We start from the raw sequence: 19,593 nt of genomic DNA on the forward strand, positions 1-19,593 counted from the left end.
AGCAGGCATGTTTCCAAAATGTTAACAAGTGTCCTGACCTGGATAAGACAACAACTGTTCTAGTGAGCTGAAATGGTCACTCGCGCCACTTGGTTTTCTCACTGACGAGATATTTCATTTCAAACACAACTGACAACTCACAGGTCACGCGCGCCACTTGGTTTTCTCACTGACAAGTTATATTTCATTTCAAACACAACTGACAACTCACGGGTCACTTGCGCCACTTGGTTTTCTCACTGACGAGATATATTTCATTTCAAACACAACTGACAACTCACAGTGCTCAGAAAAAACCCTGGCTAGGGACTTTTGAAGCTATCTTAGTGCTACGAAATGGTAAAACATAGATTATGACATCGTTGTAGCACACACCATGGTGACGTCAAAGCCTACGATGGTTTTATGATTTCATAGCACTGAGAAAGCTTCGAAAGCATGGGCCCAGGCTAGTAGAAATATCAAATCCAAGTGAAAAAGACACCAAAAGAAACACTGCAGAGACACCTTAGCTGCAATTGAAGGACATGTAGCTTCGCATATTTGTTGTATAAAAATATACTGTAATGGTGTCGGTTTTAAAAATATACTGTAATGGTGTCGGTTTTAAAAATATTCTGTAATGGTGTCGGTTTTAAAAATATACTGTAATGGAGTCGGTTTTAAAAATATACTGTAATGGTGTCGCTTTTAAAAATATTCTGTAATGGTGTCAGTTTTAAAAATATTCTGTAATAGTGTCGGTTTAGTCATTTTCTTCTTGGATGTTTACTGTGTTAAGTTCATACAGTGCAGTGGATTTGCAGTACTTGTACAGTGTTCGACAAATGTTTGAGAAAATCACCAGCCCTATGTAATACAGTTGATAATTTCCACTAGCCCAGACCAAACATTCACTAGCCGGGACCGAGGGCTGGTGTCCTATGTATTATAGTAAGACAGTTGATAATTTCCACTAGCCCAGACCAAACATTCACTAGCTGGGACCGAGGGCTGGTGTCCTATGTATTATAGTAAGACAGTTGATAATTTCCACTAGCCCAGACCAAACATTCACCAGCCGGGACCAAGGGCTGGTGTCTATGTATTATAGTAAGACAGTTGATAATTTCCACTAGCCCAGACCAAACATTCACCAGCCGGGACCGAGGGCTGGTGTCTATGTATTATAGTAAGACAGTTGATAATTTCCACTAGCCCAGACCAAACATTCACCAGCCGGGACCGAGGGCTGGTGTCTATGTATTATAGTAATACAGTTGATAATTTCCACTAGCGCAGACCAAACATTCACTAGCCGGGACCGAGGGCTGGTGTCTATGTATTATAGTAAGACAGTTGATAATTTCCACTAGCGCAGACCAAACATTCACTAGCCGGGACCGAGGGCTGGTGTCCTATGTATTATAGTAATACAGTTGATAATTTCCTCTAGCCCAGACCAAACATTCACTAGCCGGGACCGAGGGCTGGTGTCCTATGTATTATAGTAATACAGTTGATAATTTCCACTAGTGCAGACCAAACATTCACTAGTCGGGACCGAGGGCTGGTGTCCTATGTATTATAGTAATACAGTTGATAATTTCCACTAGCCCAGACCACACATTCACTAGCCGGGACCGAGGGCTGGTGTCCTATGTATTATAGTAATACAGTTGATAATTTCCACTAGCCCAGACCAAACATTCACTAGCCGGGACCGAGGGCTGGTGTCCTATGTATTATAGTAATACAGTTGATAATCTCCACTAGCCCAGTCCAAACATTCACTAGCTGGGACCGAGGGCTGGTGTCTATGTATTATAGTAATACAGTTGATAATCTCCACTAGCCCAGACCAAACATTCACTAGCTGGGACCGAGGGCTGGTGCATTTGTTGAACCCTGACTTGTATCAGAATGGGCCTCTTAGCTCAGAACAGGGGAGATAATAAAACAGGTGGCACGTCACTCGTCAGGGTCCAAGAAACTCGGACAATAGCTGTATTTTTTCATTGCTTTTTCATGCTTTGTTATACCATGATCATAACGGACATAAACCTTATCGGCTCTGTACATGACGTTCCTATACAGCACGGTTCTGCACAGGATGATTTATAGTATACGCTGCAGTGAACGGTTATCAGTCGTTACCAGTTGACGTTTGTCTACGCGTGTACTGAGATATGGGGAGGGGGAGGGGGAGGGAGTCAGTAAAGTCAGTAATAATAAAGAAAATATATGTATATTGTGGATAATAGTATTAAAAAATATATATAGTGATGACGGCTCTGTACAGGACGTTCCTACACAAGGCTGTCTAGTATTTTATATACTAAGATATGGTGGAAAACACATTAACAGTAAAGGGAATAGATATATATTTTGTATCGTTCCTACACAGGGCGGTCTAGTATTTTATATACTTAGATATGGTGGAAAACACATTAACAGTAAAGGGAATAAATATATATTTTGTATATAAAGAAAATATATGTATATTTTGGATAATACTCGGAAAAAAAAAAGAAGATATATTTAACGTGTGCGTGTGCGTATTAAAAAAAGATATATAATGATGACGGCTCTGTACAGGACGTTCCTACACAGCACGGTTCTGCACAGGACGGTCTATAGTATACACTGCAGTGAATGGTTACCAGTTGTTGTTTGTCTACACGTGTACTGAGATATGAGGGTGGAAGTCGGTAATAATAAAGAAAATATATGTATATTGTGGATAAGAATCAATAAATTGTATATATGCGTTATGCTTCAAATTCCGTTCACTTTGTTTTCTCGTGCACGGTTCGCGCAATCAACATCCGATTTGTTGTCATCGGCATGTCGTTCATTTATGAGGTTTTTCTTCACAGTTCAGGAACATTTTTATAAACAATAAAGTTGAGAAAAGTAAGTATCTAAATACAAAACTTTACAAACCCCTAAAACCATTAATTTTACTAAGTCGTTTTTGTTTATTCCTTAAAATTACCGATATCGGATCCACATGACTCGTAGAAATTGACTTAAAATGGAGAAAGACGAATTAACTTTTGATGCGTGTCACATGACCTCGCACGTGCCAGATCAACAAGGCCAAAGAATTTAATTTTTATGATTTTTAGGACCCCTGTTGTTAGAATTTGTTTTCAATTATTATATTCGATCTGCAAAAGGTATGCTACATTTTTGTGCCTCTATTGTAGTGAATTGTATTCATAATACATTCATAACAGTTGTAAATAATTTTGAGTATATAAATTTTGTTAATTTAGAAACAATTCATTAAAAAATGACATCAAGTTTGAGTGATGTGTGTTGATAAAATGCAGACCGGACCAGAACGCTTGACAAATTGAATTTTTCCTTTTAAAAAAATTGAATAAATTAAGTGTTTGGCAACTGTGCATAATTAAGAAACATATATTTGTTCATGTAGTTGTCTTAAAATTGGAAAATGATGAACTGCACATGCGCATTACGATACTTTTTGCAAACGCATGCACCTGAACACAGTTAGAAACGTCACACTTTTTCCTGTTTACTGTAGGGTGTTTCACTTTTGTTTACTAGAATGGATTTGTTTTACATCTAAATTGTTAATTTTGTACGTTAAATGATTAAAATCTATTTTGTTTCACGTATCGTAGCTGAAAAATGTAGAATAATATTTCCATAAATATCATATTCGTGTTTTTGTTGTTAGGTGAACGCAGTTTGGAACATCGATGGTATAATGTGTGCGTGTGTAGTATTAAAATATATATATATATATAGTGATGACGGCTCTATACAGGACGTTCCTACACAGGGCAGTCTAGTATTTTATATACTTAGATATGGTGGAAAAGACATTAACAGTAAAAGTAATAAATATATATTTTGTATAATAATCGATGCGTTCGTGTTGACACTCTATAAAAACGTGTGCATGGGTACACTTTGCTGCATAAAAACTCAACTTTGCCACCCAAATTTTTTTTTATGTACTTTTCCCAATTAGACATTAAGAAAAATGCAACAAAACACATTCTGATATTTAAAATATTACTTTACTGTTAAAACAAACTGATACGTAATTTCAAGTCACTCAGTTGGTCACTTATAACCTGAAGCCAGACAGAGATAAACCAGGTTTCTGGGACCCTGTCGATCGTCGCGCCATCTGGAATAGAGTTATCTTCACCTGTTTCAGCTAAGACGCTTATTACTCTCCTTCAATTCTGTTTTGATGTGGATGTCCTGTTTAAATTTTTTAAATTCATTTATGTGCTTTGTTATTTGTGTTGTAATGTGTTTTATGGTTTTGTGTGTTTTATTCATGTTATTTGTGATGTAATGTCTTCTATGTATGTGTTTATTTTTCCCTATTTGTTTCTGTATTATGTTTTGCAAATTAAGTGGATCTCTCTCCACCCGCCCGCCCCCGCCCGCCCCCCATCCACTTATTGTGTGTTGTTAAATTCCATGTTTTGTTGTGTGTTAAGTGTTGTGTTTCATTGTGTATTAGGCCAGGTTACATTGTTTAATTTAAGGTTTAATACGTTCTGTTGTTACATTACTTGTTTAGTGGTGTCGAATTTCATATTCTGTTTCATGTAGTTTTATTGTGTTGACGTTGATATTGTTAGGGTTTCATGTTTTATTTTGGGATTGCAAGGTTTTATGTCTTTTTAGTGTTTTACTTTTCATAATCATTGTGTTATGATTCATGTTTATCTGATATAGTTAATATTCATAATCATTGTGTTAAGATTCATGTTTATCTGACTTATTGTCCGAACCAAATTGTTAACAACTACAAAAAATTACTCTCCTGCCTTTAATTGCCATTAGATTTCCTCCAGAGTTTGTCCAGAAACAAATCGCAAAAAAACCATTACAAATATACAGATTCTACACACGAGACTGCAACAATGTTGCCGATATTGTCTTTCCTGAGATTGCATAGGGAAAAATACATGCAGTTTTCTGCCATCTGCCATGTTGCTTGTTTATGGAATACTCTTCAAGAGGGGTGAAAGCCTCCAAAGTATGTGACACAATTAATATGAAATCAATGATCTCTAGTGGTATCGTTAAAATAATAATAATAATAATAAAAAATAATAATAAATAATATGACGTCATCACATTTGTTTTTATATCATAACATATTATGACGTTGTTAGATTAAGTCCTATCCTTTCACCCCTCTTGAAGAATATTCCATAAAAAGTCAAAATGGCAGCTGACACAAAATTACATGCTTTTTGCCCTATGCGCTCTCAGCGAAGTCGATATAGGTGACATAGTTATCATCGGGTATGTGGAATCTGTGTCATTGTAATGGGTTTTTTCAAGATTTCTGTCTGGACAAACTTTTGAGGAAATCTAACTGCAATTAAAGGTAGGAGAGTAATTTTTCGTAGTTGTTAACAATTTGGTTCGGACAATAGTTAATATTCATAATCATTGTGTTAGGATTCATGTTTATCTGACATAGTTAATATTCATAATCATTGTGTTAAGGTTCATGTTTATCTGACTTAGTTAATATTCATCAATTGTTCATTTATCTTTCATCTTTCTTTCTCTCGCAATCATCGGGCATCAGAAACATTCGCAGGTCTGTGGAATATCACGATGTAATCATATATATATATATGTGTGTGTGTTTTAACTTTGTAAGTCTTCCTTAACAAAAACAATTTCCTTTGAAAAATTCTTCTAACTCCAACTGACTGGTGACTTCTTCTGTAGTTTGTAGTGTGATGGGAACTAGTAATCGTCCACTACCTTGTAACACTGGAGAACACTGTACGCACTAAACGGTCGTTACGTTGCATGAAGAGGGAAAAACACTCGCCCATGTTCGCACTCACTGTATAGAAGTGAAATGCACTTTCCATCGAGACTTAACAATAACAAGAATTGAGATGGTTTATACAGAATACGTTTATTTAGTTAATGTTGTCATTGGCTGAGTATCAGTGATAAACGTGATATTACCTGACAGGTCACCAATAACTGATTGCAAAAACAAGGGCATAATGATCCATAGTACAGATGTTTCATTTTGTACTAACATTTTGCTTTGTCTGTTGAGTTTGAGACGTAGCTCACTGACCAGTCTCTGTCTCAAGTACCATGGGTCGTAGGATAAAATCCCCGAAATAACACTGTTTGATGTTTTTCCTGTTTGAAGCCGAGCTCCATGACGTGTGCTGTTCTGTCTGTGTGTATAAACATTCCCTGCTTCCATCTCTAGGGGCTGGACGTAGCCCAGTGGTAAAGTGCTCGCTTGATGCGCCGTCGGTTTGAGATCGATCCCCATGGGTGGGCCCATTGGGCTATTTCTCGTTCCAGCCAGTGTACCACGACTGGTATATCAAAGACTGTGGTATGTGCTATCCTGTCTGTGGGACGGTGCATATAAAAGATCCCTTGCTACTAATGGACATATTGTAGTGGGTTTCCTCTCTATGACGGTGTCATAATGACCATATATTTGACATCCAATAGCCAATGATTAATAAATCAATGTGCTCTAGTGGTGTTGTTAAACAAAAACAAACTTTTGCTTCCATCTCCGATACAGTGAACGATGAAGTCAGAGTTTTTACCTGTGATAGATGTATCTAAACCTTGATTTGATAGGACTGTTATAGTAGTGTAATCACCCATTACTGTGGTGAACAACCTGCCTGTTGATATCAGGCACCATCATTTCGGCTTCGTATACAATAAATATAGCATATCCATATGGCATATTTTTTTATATGTTGTACTTGACTAATTGTACTCTTTCATGTTTTAAAAATTAAACGTAATATTTTGCCTGCAATTGTAAAACATGAAAACATACCAACATTTCTAAACGACATTGTCTGCTTAATATGGAACCCAGAACTATTTTAATAGGGGTGGAGGTAAGCAGACCTCTTTTTTTAAGTTTTCAAAACAGTAATAATGGCTGTTTTTTAAATTGAATGACATCAGTATTAGAATGACATCACTTTGCATCTCCCTACAAGTTTCACATTCACAACACTGGAAAACTTTCAATGCAAAATTGCTAATGAAATATTTTGTTTGCTAATTACTAACATAAACATGGTTGAATTATTGTGATTTAAAAATAGTACTATTTACAAATCATTGAGTGAAATTATTGTAAAATAAGTTATATTTATTTTGTATCAAGCTAAAAAAACTAATACATTTTTTTTTTTTTCACATTAAACACCACATAGCTTGTGAATAATAAGAAAAATCTCCAAAAAGGAAAAAGAAAGAAAAAGTTCTTTAATAACATCTCTGCACATTTTTAAGCTTTGGCTACTGTATTTGGAGTCTTAACAAGAAAACTCATAACAAAACACCAGCAAGGATCTGGTATTTAGACTTTCCCATACTATAGACAAGACAGTACATACCAGAGCACTGGTTGGATTTTGATTTTGAGATATTTTATTGACCAGAAAAAAAATCAAAAGGATTGCACAACAGGCAGAACCTATATAAGTGCTCTCCTAAACAAGATGGACATCAGATAATAATCAATATTCATAATCATATAAAAAACATAATAACATAATGTCCAATGGCATAAAGTATTTAACATAATTAATATATAGTAATAAAAGGTAGAGAGTAGATAGAATAGAAATGGGATAGTCAAGAACAATTATGATAGTGATGATCCTATTGTTGGAGCTAAACCTTATATGGGGCAGTAAAAATCAGAATAATAAGTTGGTTCAACTCGAATCTCTTACTTTCAGCTATATATTTATCGACTGCTTTAAAAATGAAATCGTTTTCTTCAATTGGTAGGTTTATTGAGTCGGATAATAGTAGATCAATGTGTAAGATATCAAGGTAATTCCTTAAGTATGCAAATAAATCACTGGTTGTGAAAGGGAAAAACCACAGTTCAACACACTTTTACTGAGCTAGATTCCATCTGATTCTAGCCGTAAATGAACTCGAGATGGCCATGTGGTTATGTGTAAACAGTAGCCTGCTCTGCAGTTAAACCATACCTTGACCAATAACCCCCACTGTCACCTTCGTGAAGTGTTGAGGAAGACTTATAAAGAGTTTCAGTTCATCACCGTTGTTTGTACATTGTTGTTCTGGCATTTAGTATTTAAATGTTTTTATTGTTTTACTTTTCTCCAAGATCATTGGACTCTTGGTACGTAGATTGTTTTTTGAGAATTCTTCAGTTGATTGGAAGCTTGCAGTGGTGCATTACATCCCGCTAGCTCCAGGAGCTCGGGGCCTTTTAGTTCAGTGCCCGTTTTAGTTCCGCTTTGTGCATTTTGTTTCACGTGTCTGTAGTAGGTTTTTGTTTAACCCTTTTTTCCCGGAGTGTGCAGTATGAGAAGTCAAATCGTTTGTGAGGCGTTATTTGTTGTGATAAAAGATCTATTGTTTTGAGTGTTTCATATTCTCCTCATTGAGGACAAATAGAGCATCAGTCAAAGTTATGTCCTGCTTGGATCATATTCACGATTAATTTGAAGGTTATGATTGATTATAGTGCAGTCAGCAGGGTTGAAAGTGGTTGAACCTCCTGCCGGACATTTGATCCAGCAATCTATAAATTCTGCTGGGGCTAAATCATATCCTGCCAGACCAAACATGATCATACAGTATAAACGCAAAATAATTGACAAAACGGCAGGCAAAAAAATCTCCCGGCCACTGGTGATGTTAACCAACAAAAACTAGTTCGGGTGGCAGTAGTTTGACCACTGGTCAGTGTTGACCCACATCTGCTTTACAACCTTTTCACTGAGTAACCATACCTCTTTAACAATAAAAAATGTCCAAGTGCATCAGGCATCTCGTAAATATCTATCTTAACGTGAGATCTAAATATACTGTCCGACTTGTGTCTGGGTTTAAACATAGCTTTATAGTATTTAAACTTCACTTTCTTCATATGGAATGCACCGTGTAGTGTGGTTAAAGAGTTGTGTCCCTCATTTCATGCATGTTTGTTGAATTTTACTTTCCTCTTCACATAGTACAACCAGCGTATAGATTACTGCACCTCGGTCATGGTTCGAATGTGTTCAACATTCTGTCGTAGTTTTGTAGTCCATTTTCTTCTAGACTCTTAGTGGTTAAGCCAACCTACAGGTTCTTCTCAACTAGGTTTGTAAATGGTACTTTATAATCGTGGATAACTTTGCATGGCATGATGTTGATTTAAAAGAATTAAAAGTATGATGTTTTGTAGTGATGTATAGTTGAACTGTTTTAATGTTGATGTCGTTTGAACACTGTATAGTATCATAAGGGTAATGCTAGACTCAGACTACCAACTGCCAGCACAAAGTTGGCCAACTTTCTGCTGTCACGACTTTTACGACTGTCCAGTTGCTAGTCTGAGCGCTTTTACAACTCAATATCCAGCATATATCCCATTAGTTGTTAATCTTAGTGCATCCGTCATATGTCGGGAGTTGGGGAAATTACAAGGCAACCATTGACTTGGTCAATTTTGTTTTAACAGTGACAGTCTGAGCCTGGCAATTCATGCTTTTCAGGAAATTGTGTATGTGTCTTATTACTTCCTCTCTCTTAAGATGCAGCCTGAAAACAAGTTGTAGACTTACTGACATAATTGTACTTCACAAAATTCTTACACACTTCATATTTGGTGTAAAACAGAACTTTTACCAAGATAGACGATGAATATTTTTTCATATTCCGTCATCTTATTTCCAAATATAAAATTCTTGAATCTCATTAATGTTGGCAGCACACAAAAAGTATCAGTCATAGGAAGGATTGTTTGAAAGCGAAATGTGTTTAACGTACATTAGTTGGCCTGTCCTACAGTAAATAAACACCATTTCTTATTGATTGTCTCACTTGATTATCAGTACTTAATAATACATAAATGTGTTTAATGTACATTAGTTGGCATGTCCTACAGTAAATAAACACCATTTCTTATTGATTGTCTCACTTGATAAACATTACTTAATAATACATAAATGTGTTTAATGTACATTAGTTGGCCTGTCCTACAGTAAATAAACACCATTTCTTATTGATTGTCTCACTTGATAATCTTTACTTAATAATACATAAATGTGTTTAATGTACATTAGTTGGCCTGTCCTACACACCATTTCTTATTGATTGTCTCGCTTGATAATCAGCTACAAAAGTAATTATTACTTAATAATACATAAATGTGTTTAACGTACATTAGTTGGCCTGTCCTACAGTAAATACACACCATTTCTTATTGATTGTCTCACTTGATAATCATTACTTAATAATACATAAATGTGTTTAATGTACATTAGTTGGCCTGTCCTACAGTAAATAAACACCATTTCTTATTGATTGTCTCACTTGATAATCATTACTTAATAATACATAAATGTGTTTAACATACATTAGTTGGCCTGTCCTACAGTAAATAAACACCATTTCTTATTGGTTGTCTCACTTGATAATCAGCTACAAAAGTAATTATTACTTAATAATACATAAATGTGAAATCTTTCTCAATCACAATATCAGTATTCTTTCAATTCTTAGGCCTTGATATTTTCTTTTATCACTGGTCAATTTTGATTACTACCTTATTCAAATTACTTAATTTTGATTGCCTGTGATTATTTGACTTGATTTTAATTGGATGTGATTATTTGATTTGATTTTGATTGGCTATGATTACTTGACTTGATTTTGATTGGCTGTGATTACATGACTTGATTTTGATTGGCTGTGATTATTTGACTTGATTTTGATTTTGTTGTTATTCGTTTCAGCAGACTGATAATCAGAATGAAGATTTTAGTGATCTCCCTCCGAATCAGCGGCGGCGAAAGTTACAGTCGAAGATTGATAATATAAAGAGAGATATGGCAAAGGAACAGGCAGAAAGGTTGGTACTAGCACAATATGGGTTTGTTTGTGAAAGAAGTTACAGTCGAAGATTGATAATATAAAGAAAGATATGGCTAGGGAACATGCACAGTATGGGTTTGTTTAGAAGTTGCAGTCTTAATTGTCCTAAAAGTAAGCAAAGTTTTCTTTGAAATCTTTACATGATATGAATGTAAGCATGTTTTTTTATTATTATTATAACAGGCCTATGAAAATGTATATAATGGTTGTTTCATTTGTACATTACTCAGGCAAATGTAATAATCTATTTTTCATTCCTGTTGTAAATTTAGGACATCATTTACCTGTACATAATGGGTTATGTGAAAAGGAAACAGGATACTTGAATTTAGTTTTGCATAACCCAAAAATGGTTTTTGCAAATATTCATTTGTCAGAAGCCTGATATTATGGAACTGTCTGTAACAAGACGTGACGGGTTACAATTAGAACTGCTGAGTTAGTTTTCTTTGTCTGTATGACAAGTGCTGACTTGCTGTTTTCTCTGTCTGTATGACAAGTGCTGACTTGCTGTTTTCTCTGTGTATGACAAGTGCCGACTTGCTGTTTTCTCTGTGTGTATGAGATGGGCCGACTTGCTGTTTTCTTTGTCTGTATGAGAAGTGCTGACTTGCTGTTTTCTCTGTGTGTATGAGAAGTGCAGACTTGCTGTTTACTCTGTGTGTATGAGAAGGGCTGACTTGCTGTTTTCTCTGTCTGTATGAGAAGTGCCGACTTGCTGTTTTCTCTGTGTCTATGAGAAGTGCCGACTTGCTGTTTTCTCTTTGTGTATGAGAAGTGCCGACTTGCTGTTTTCTCTGTGTGTATGACAAGTGCCGACTTGCTGTTTTCTCTGTGTGTATGAGATGGGCTGACTTGCTGTTTTCTTTGTCTGTATGAGAAGTGCTGACTTGCTGTTTTCTCTGTCTGTATGAGAAGTGCAGACTTGCTGTTTTCTCTGTGTGTATGAGAAGGGCCGACTTGCTGTTTTCTCTGTGTGTATGAGAAGGGCCGACTTGCTGTTTTCTCTGTGTGTATGAGAAGGGCTGACTTGCTGTTTTCTTTGTCTGTATGAGAAGTGCCGACTTGCTGTTTTCTCTGTGTGTATGACAAGTGCCGACTTGCTGTTTTCTCTGTGTGTATGAGATGGGCTGACTTGCTGTTTTCTTTGTCTGTATGAGAAGTGCTGACTTGCTGTTTTCTCTGTCTGTATGAGAAGTGCAGACTTGCTGTTTTCTCTGTGTGTATGAGAAGGGCCGACTTGCTGTTTTCTCTGTGTGTATGAGAAGGGCCGACTTGCTGTTTTCTCTGTGTGTATGAGAAGGGCCGACTTGCTGTTTTCTCTGTCTGTATGAGAAGGGCCGACTTGCTGTTTTCTCTGTCTGTATGAGAAGGGCCGACTTGCTGTTTTCTCTGTGTATGAGAAGGGCCGACTTGCTGTTTTCTCTGTGTGTATGAGAAGGGCCGACTTGCTGTTTTCTCTGTGTGTATTAGAAGTGCCGACTTGCTGTTTTCTCTGTTTGTATGAGAAGTGCTGACTTAGTGTTTTCTTTTTCAGAGAGGGCATGCTGAAGATGCGAGATGTTTACGCCAGTAACACGGCCTTAGGCGATCCCAGTTCACTAGATAAAAAGATTGAAGAAAATGCTCAAAAAATTGATACCTTGCGTCACGAACTACAAAAATTTGAGGTAGTTTTACAGTGGTTTTGATTTTTGTCTTTTTAAAATTGTAAAAGCAGCTTCAGATTTACTGTTGATGTGTAGACTTGCTGATGTAGTGGTCTCCTACATACATACATACATACATACATACATACATACATGCAAACATACCTGTACATGCACACAATCTTATTTATACAGTACAAAAACGTAACTTATTCCAGTAGACCGGAGAAATAAGAGTCTGCTGTTGTGTTTAATGTATGCATTACAAACACTTCAGTGGACTGCTGTAGACCGGAGAAATAAGAGTCTGCTGTTGTGTTTAATGTACGCATTACAAACACTTCAGTGGACTGCTGTAGACCGGAGAAATAAGAGTCTGCTGTTGTGTTTAATGTACGCATTACAAACACTTCAGTGGACTGCTGTAGACTTGAGAAATAAGAGTCTGCTGTTGTGTTTTATGTACGCATTACAAACACTTCAGTGGACTGCTGTAGACCGGAGAAATAAGAGTCTGCTGTTGTGTTTTATGTACGCATTACAAACACTTCAGTGGACTGCTGTAGACCGGAGAAATAAGAGTCTGCTGTTGTGTTTAATGTACGCATTATAAACACTTCAGTGGACTGGTGTAGACCGGAGAAATAAGAGTCTGCTGTTGTGTTTTATGTACGCATTACAAACACTTCAGTGGACTGCTGTAGACTGGAGAAACTGGAGAAATAAGAGTCTGCTGTTGTGTTTTATGTACGCATTACAAACACTTCAGTGGACTGCTGTAGACCGGAGAAATGAGTCTGCTGTTGTGTTTAATGTACGCATTACAAACACTCCAGTGGACTGCTGTAGACCAGAGAAATGAGTCTGCTGTTGTGTTTAATGTACGCATTACAAACACTCCAGTGGACTGCTGTAGACCGGAGAAATAAGAGTCTGCTGTGTTTAATGTACGCATTACAAACACTCCAGTGGACTGCTGTAGACCGGAGAAATAAGAGTCTGCTGTTGTGTTTAATGTACGCATTACAAACACTCCAGTGGACTGCTGTAGACCGGAGAAATAAGAGTCTGCTGTTGTGTTTAATGTACGCATTACAAACACTTAAATGGACTGCTGTAGACCGGAGAAATAAGAGTCTGCTGTTGTGTTTAATGTACGCATTACAAACACTCCAATGGACTGCTGTAGACCGGAGAAATAAGAGTAGACCGGAGAAATAAGAGTCTGCTGTTGTGTTTTATGTATGCATTACAAACACTCCAATGAACTGCTGTAGACCGGAGAAATAAGAGTCTGCTGTTGTGTTTAATGTACGCATTACAAACACTTCAGTGGACTGCTGTAGACCGGAGAAATAAGAGTCTGCTGTTGTGTTTAATGTACGCATTACAAACACTTCAGTGGACTGCTGTAGACCGGAGAAATAAGAGTCTGCTGTTGTGTTTAATGTACACATTACAAACACTTCAGTGGACTGCTGTAGACCGGAGAAATAAGAGTCTGCTGTTGTGTTTAATGTACGCATTACAAACACTCCAATGGACTGCTGTAGACCGGAGAAATAAGAGTCTGCTGTTGTGTTTTATGTATGCATTACAAACACTCCAATGGACTGCTGTAGACCGGAGAAATAAGAGTAGACCGGAGAAATAAGAGTCTGCTGTTGTGTTTAATGCACGCATTACAAACACTTCAGTGGACTGCTGTAGACCAGAGAAATAAGAGTCCGCTGTTGTGTTTAATGTACGCATTACAAACACTTCAGTGGACTGCTGTAGACCGGAGAAATAAGAGTAGACTGGAGAAATAAGAGTCTGCTGTTGTGTTTAATGTACGCATTACAAACACTTCAGTGGACTGCTGTAGACCGGAGAAATAAGAGTCCGCTGTTGTGTTTTATGTACGCATTACAAACACTCCAGTGGACTGCTGTAGACCGGAGAAATAAGAGTAGACCGGAGAAATAAGAGTCTGCTGTTGTGTTTTATGTACGCATTACAAACACTCCAGTGGACTGCTGTAGACCGGAAATAAGAGTAGACCGGAGAAATAAGAGTCTGCTGTTGTGTTTAATGTACGCATTACAAACACTTCAGTGGACTGCTGTAGACCGGAGAAATAAGAGTCTAAGAGTCTGCTGTTGTGTTTAATGTACGCATTACAAACACTCCAGTGGACTGCTGTAGACCGGAGAAATAAGAGTCTGCTGTTGTGTTTAATGTACGCATTACAAACACTTCAGTGGACTGCTGTAGACCGGAGAAATAAGAGTCTGCTGTTGTGTTTAATGTACGCATTACAAACACTCCAGTGGACTGCTGTAGACCGGAGAAATAAGAGTCTGCTGTTGTGTTTAATGTACACATTACAAACACTTCAGTGGACTGCTGTAGACCGGAGAAATAAGAGTAGACCGGAGAAATAAGAGTCTGCTGTTGTGTTTAATGCACGCATTACAAACACTTCAGTGGACTGCTGTAGACCAGAGAAATAAGAGTCCGCTGTTGTGTTTAATGTATGCATTACAAACACTTCAGTGGACTGCTGTAGACCGGAGAAATAAGAGTCTGCTGTTGTGTTTAATGTACGCATTACAAACACTTCAGTGGACTGCTGTAGACCGGAGAAATAAGAGTCTGCTGTTGTGTTTAATGTACGCATTACAAACACTTCAGTGGACTGCTGTAGACCGGAGAAATAAGAGTAGACCGGAGAAATAAGAGTCTGCTGTTGTGTTTAATGTACGCATTACAAACACTTCAGTGGACTGCTGTAGACCGGAGAAATAAGAGTCCGCTGTTGTGTTTAATGTACGCATTACAAACACTCCAGTGGACTGCTGTAGACCGGAGAAATAAGAGTAGACCGGAGAAATAAGAGTCTGCTGTTGTGTTTTATGTATGCATTACAAACACTCCAATGGACTGCTGTAGACCGGAGAAATAAGAGTAGACCGGAGAAATAAGAGTCTGCTGTTGTGTTTTATGTATGCATTACAAACACTCCAGTGGACTGCTGTAGACCGGAGAAATAAGAGTCTGCTGTTGTGTTTAATGTACGCATTACAAACACTCCAGTGGACTGCTGTAGACCGGAGAAATAAGAGTCTGCTGTTGTGTTTAATGTACGCATTACAAACACTCCAATGGACTGCTGTAGACCGGAGAAATAAGAGTCTGCTGTTGTGTTTTATGTATGCATTACAAACACTCCAATGGACTGCTGTAGACCGGAGAAATAAGAGTCTAAGAGTCTGTGTGTGTTTAATGTACGCATTACAAACACTTCAGTGGACTGCTGTAGACCAGAGAAATAAGAGTCTGCTGTTGTGTTTAATGTACGCATTACAAACACTTCAGTGGACTGCTGTAGACCGGAGAAATAAGAGTCTGCTGTTGTGTTTAATGTACGCATTACAAACACTTCAGTGGACTGCTGTAGACCGGAGAAATAAGAGTCCGCTGTTGTGTTTTATGTACGCATTACAAACACTCCAGTGGACTGCTGTAGACCGGAGAAATAAGAGTAGACCGGAGAAATAAGAGTCTGCTGTTGTGTTTAATGTACGCATTACAAACACTTCAGTGGACTGCTGTAGACCGGAGAAATAAGAGTCCGCTGTTGTGTTTAATGTACGCATTACAAACACTTCAGTGGACTGCTGTAGACCGGAGAAATAAGAGTAGACCGGAGAAATAAGAGTATGCTGTTGTGTTTAATGCACGCATTACAAACACTTCAGTGGACTGCTGTAGACCGGAGAAATAAGAGTCTGCTGCTGTGTTTAATGTACGCATTACAAACACTCCAATGAACTGCTGTAGACCGGAGAAATAAGAGTCCGCTGTTGTGTTTTATGTACGCATTACAAACACTCCAGTGGACTGCTGTAGACCGGAGAAATAAGAGTAGACCGGAGAAATAAGAGTCTGCTGTTGTGTTTAATGTACGCATTACAAACACTTCAGTGGACTGCTGTAGACCGGAGAAATAAGAGTCCGCTGTTGTGTTTAATGTACGCATTACAAACACTTCAGTGGACTGCTGTAGACCGGAGAAATAAGAGTAGACCGGAGAAATAAGAGTCTGCTGTTGTGTTTTATGTATGCATTACAAACACTCCAATGGACTGCAGTAGACCAGAGAAATAAGAGTAGACCGGAGAAATAAGAGTCTGCTGTTGTGTTTTATGTACGCATTACAAACACTCCAGTGGACTGCTGTAGACCGGAGAAATAAGAGTCTGCTGTTGTGTTTAATGTACGCATTACAAACACTCCAGTGGACTGCTGTAGACCGGAGAAATAAGAGTCTGCTGTTGTGTTTAATGTACGCATTACAAACACTTAAGTGGACTGCTGTAGACCGGAGAAATAAGAGTCTGCTGTTGTGTTTAATGTACGCATTACAAACACTCCAGTGGACTGCTGTAGACCGGAGAAATAAGAGTCTGTTGTTGTGTTTTATGTATGCATTACAAACACTCCAATGGACTGCTGTAGACCGGAGAAATAAGAGTAGACCGGAGAAATAAGAGTCTGCTGTTGTGTTTTATGTATGCATTACAAACACTCCAATGAACTGCTGTAGACCGGAGAAATAAGAGTCTGCTGTTGTGTTTAATGTACGCATTACAAACACTTCAGTGGACTGCTGTAGACCGGAGAAATAAGAGTCTGCTGTTGTGTTTAATGTACGCATTACAAACACTTCAGTGGACTGCTGTAGTCCGGAGAAATAAGAGTCTGCTGTTGTGTTTAATGTACACATTACAAACACTTCAGTGGACTGCTGTAGACCGGAGAAATAAGAGTCTGCTGTTGTGTTTAATGTACGCATTACAAACACTCCAATGGACTGCTGTAGACCGGAGAAATAAGAGTAGACCGGAGAAATAAGAGTCTGCTGTTGTGTTTTATGTATGCATTACAAACACTCCAATGGACTGCTGTAGACCGGAGAAATAAGAGTAGATCGGAGAAATAAGAGTCTGCTGTTGTGTTTTATGTATGCATTACAAACACTCCAATGAACTGCTGTAGACCGGAGAAATAAGAGTCTGCTGTTGTGTTTAATGTACGCATTACAAACACTTCAGTGGACTGCTGTAGACCGGAGAAATAAGAGTCTGCTGTTGTGTTTAATGTACGCATTACAAACACTCCAATGGACTGCTGTAGACCGGAGAAATAAGAGTAGACCGGAGAAATAAGAGTCTGCTGTTGTGTTTAATGCACGCATTACAAACACTTCAGTGGACTGCTGTAGTCCAGAGAAATAAGAGTAGACCGGAGAAATAAGAGTCTGCTGTTGTGTTTAATGTACGCATTACAAACACTTCAGTGGACTGCTGTAGACCGGAGAAATAAGAGTCTGCTGTTGTGTTTAATGTCCGCATTGCAAACACTTCAGTGGACTGCTGTAGACCGGAGAAATAAGAGTCTGCTGTTGTGTTTAATGTACGCATTACAAACACTTCAGTGGACTGCTGTAGACCGGAGAAATAAGAGTCTGCTGTTGTGTTTAATGTACGCATTACAAACACTTCATTGGACTGCTGTAGACCGGAGAAATAAGCCTGTTGTGTTGTTGTGTTGCAGTCATACACACACAATCACATACAAACACAGTGTGCTACTTTGCAAATCTGTAGAGCCCACCACCAACCCAGCAAGCCCTGCCCTACGCCTCCAGTAGAACAGAAGATACACTAAATGTTTTGCATGAAACCATGGAAAAGATCGCTATTCAAAACTGTGGTTTCCCAGGATTTTGAGATATATGTTGACTGTCATTTTGAAGAATCAATGTAATTTGTACAAATAATTTTTACAAGCCATACAGGCTCGTATGCTAGCCAAGCTAGAGAGTCCTACATGATTTTTGCAAGCCTCTGGCTCCCGGAATCTCATCAAAATCACACATTGAAACACTTCAACGCACTCCTGTATACCGGAGAAATAAGACTTGTATGTTGTTGTGTTTGAATCATACAGTTGGTGGTCTCATTGGGCTATTTCTCGTTCCAGCCAATGCATCACGACTGGTTTATCAAAGGCTGTAGTATGTACTACCCTGTCTGTGGGATGGTGCATATAAAAGATCCTTTGCTGCTAATCGGAAAGAGAAGCCCATGAAGTGGCGACAGCAGGTTTCCTCTCTCATTATCTGTGTGGTCCTTAACCATATGTCTGACGCCATATAACCTTAAATAAAAATGTGTTGAGTGTGTTGTTAAATAAAACATTTCTTTCTTTGAATCATACACACAATCACATACAAACACTTCAATGTACTCCAAAGTACCGGAGAAATAAGACTTGTATGTTGTTTTGTTTCAGTCACACACAATCACATTCAACACTTCAATGTACTCTTGCATAAGCTTATTGTGTTGTTGTGTTGCGGTCATACACAATCACATATACACAGTACAAACAATTTCAACTTACTCCTGTACAGCAGATAAATAAGCCTATTATGTTGTTGTGTTGCAGTCGTTCCTGGTGGAGTGTGACGGCAAACACCGGCGACACAGTGCGTCAGACGACTCGCTGTCACAGAGCGTCTCCGAGGGCAGTGTCCACCAGCAGGACCCCGAGCAGAAGCCGCCGATCAACACATCCAACATGTATCAGTGAGTTTGACACATCTACACTCGTCGGGGCTAGCTCCGCCACTCGACAAAGTCATCAGTGGCAAATTTTAAACACAACTGGCAATTTTTTATTTTAATTTGGCGAAAGAATTTCATGGAATGATTGATATTTTGTTGAAAATATTTGTCTTTGTGCAATACTCGGCATTTAATAGATAATTTGGTAAAACATTTTACATAGCCAGAGCTAATCCTGCTTGTTACCACTCGCATAGAACAGAATTGGTGCAAAATTACCTTACCCTGTCTACAAAATTAACTTACCCTGTCTACAAAATTACCTTACCCTGTCTACAAAATTAACTTACCCTCTACAAAATTACCCTAGACATGTGTTTTACTGTTTCTCATAAAGCTATATAATATATATGCTT

At 38.1% G+C, this 19,593-nt stretch overlaps 1 protein-coding gene across 3 annotated transcripts in view; it reads left to right on the plus strand.

The window, feature by feature from the left end:
• The window catches only part of LOC121383355 (formin-binding protein 1-like), an 82,700-nt gene that overhangs the window by 54,073 nt on the left and 9,034 nt on the right, over positions 1-19,593 (plus strand). For 2 of the 3 annotated variants that reach the window (XM_041513334.1, XM_041513336.1), the window contains 3 exons: positions 10,773-10,888; positions 12,449-12,581; positions 19,059-19,198. In XM_041513334.1, coding sequence (XP_041369268.1) covers positions 10,773-10,888; positions 12,449-12,581; positions 19,059-19,198 — 389 coding nt within the window. The remainder of the gene's footprint in view (positions 1-10,772; positions 10,889-12,448; positions 12,582-19,058; positions 19,199-19,593) is intronic. The other variant, XM_041513335.1, reaches the window with a different exon arrangement.

This window comes from Gigantopelta aegis, chromosome 10, assembly GCF_016097555.1.
Source record: "Gigantopelta aegis isolate Gae_Host chromosome 10, Gae_host_genome, whole genome shotgun sequence".
Taxonomy (NCBI): domain Eukaryota; kingdom Metazoa; phylum Mollusca; class Gastropoda; order Neomphalida; family Peltospiridae; genus Gigantopelta; species Gigantopelta aegis.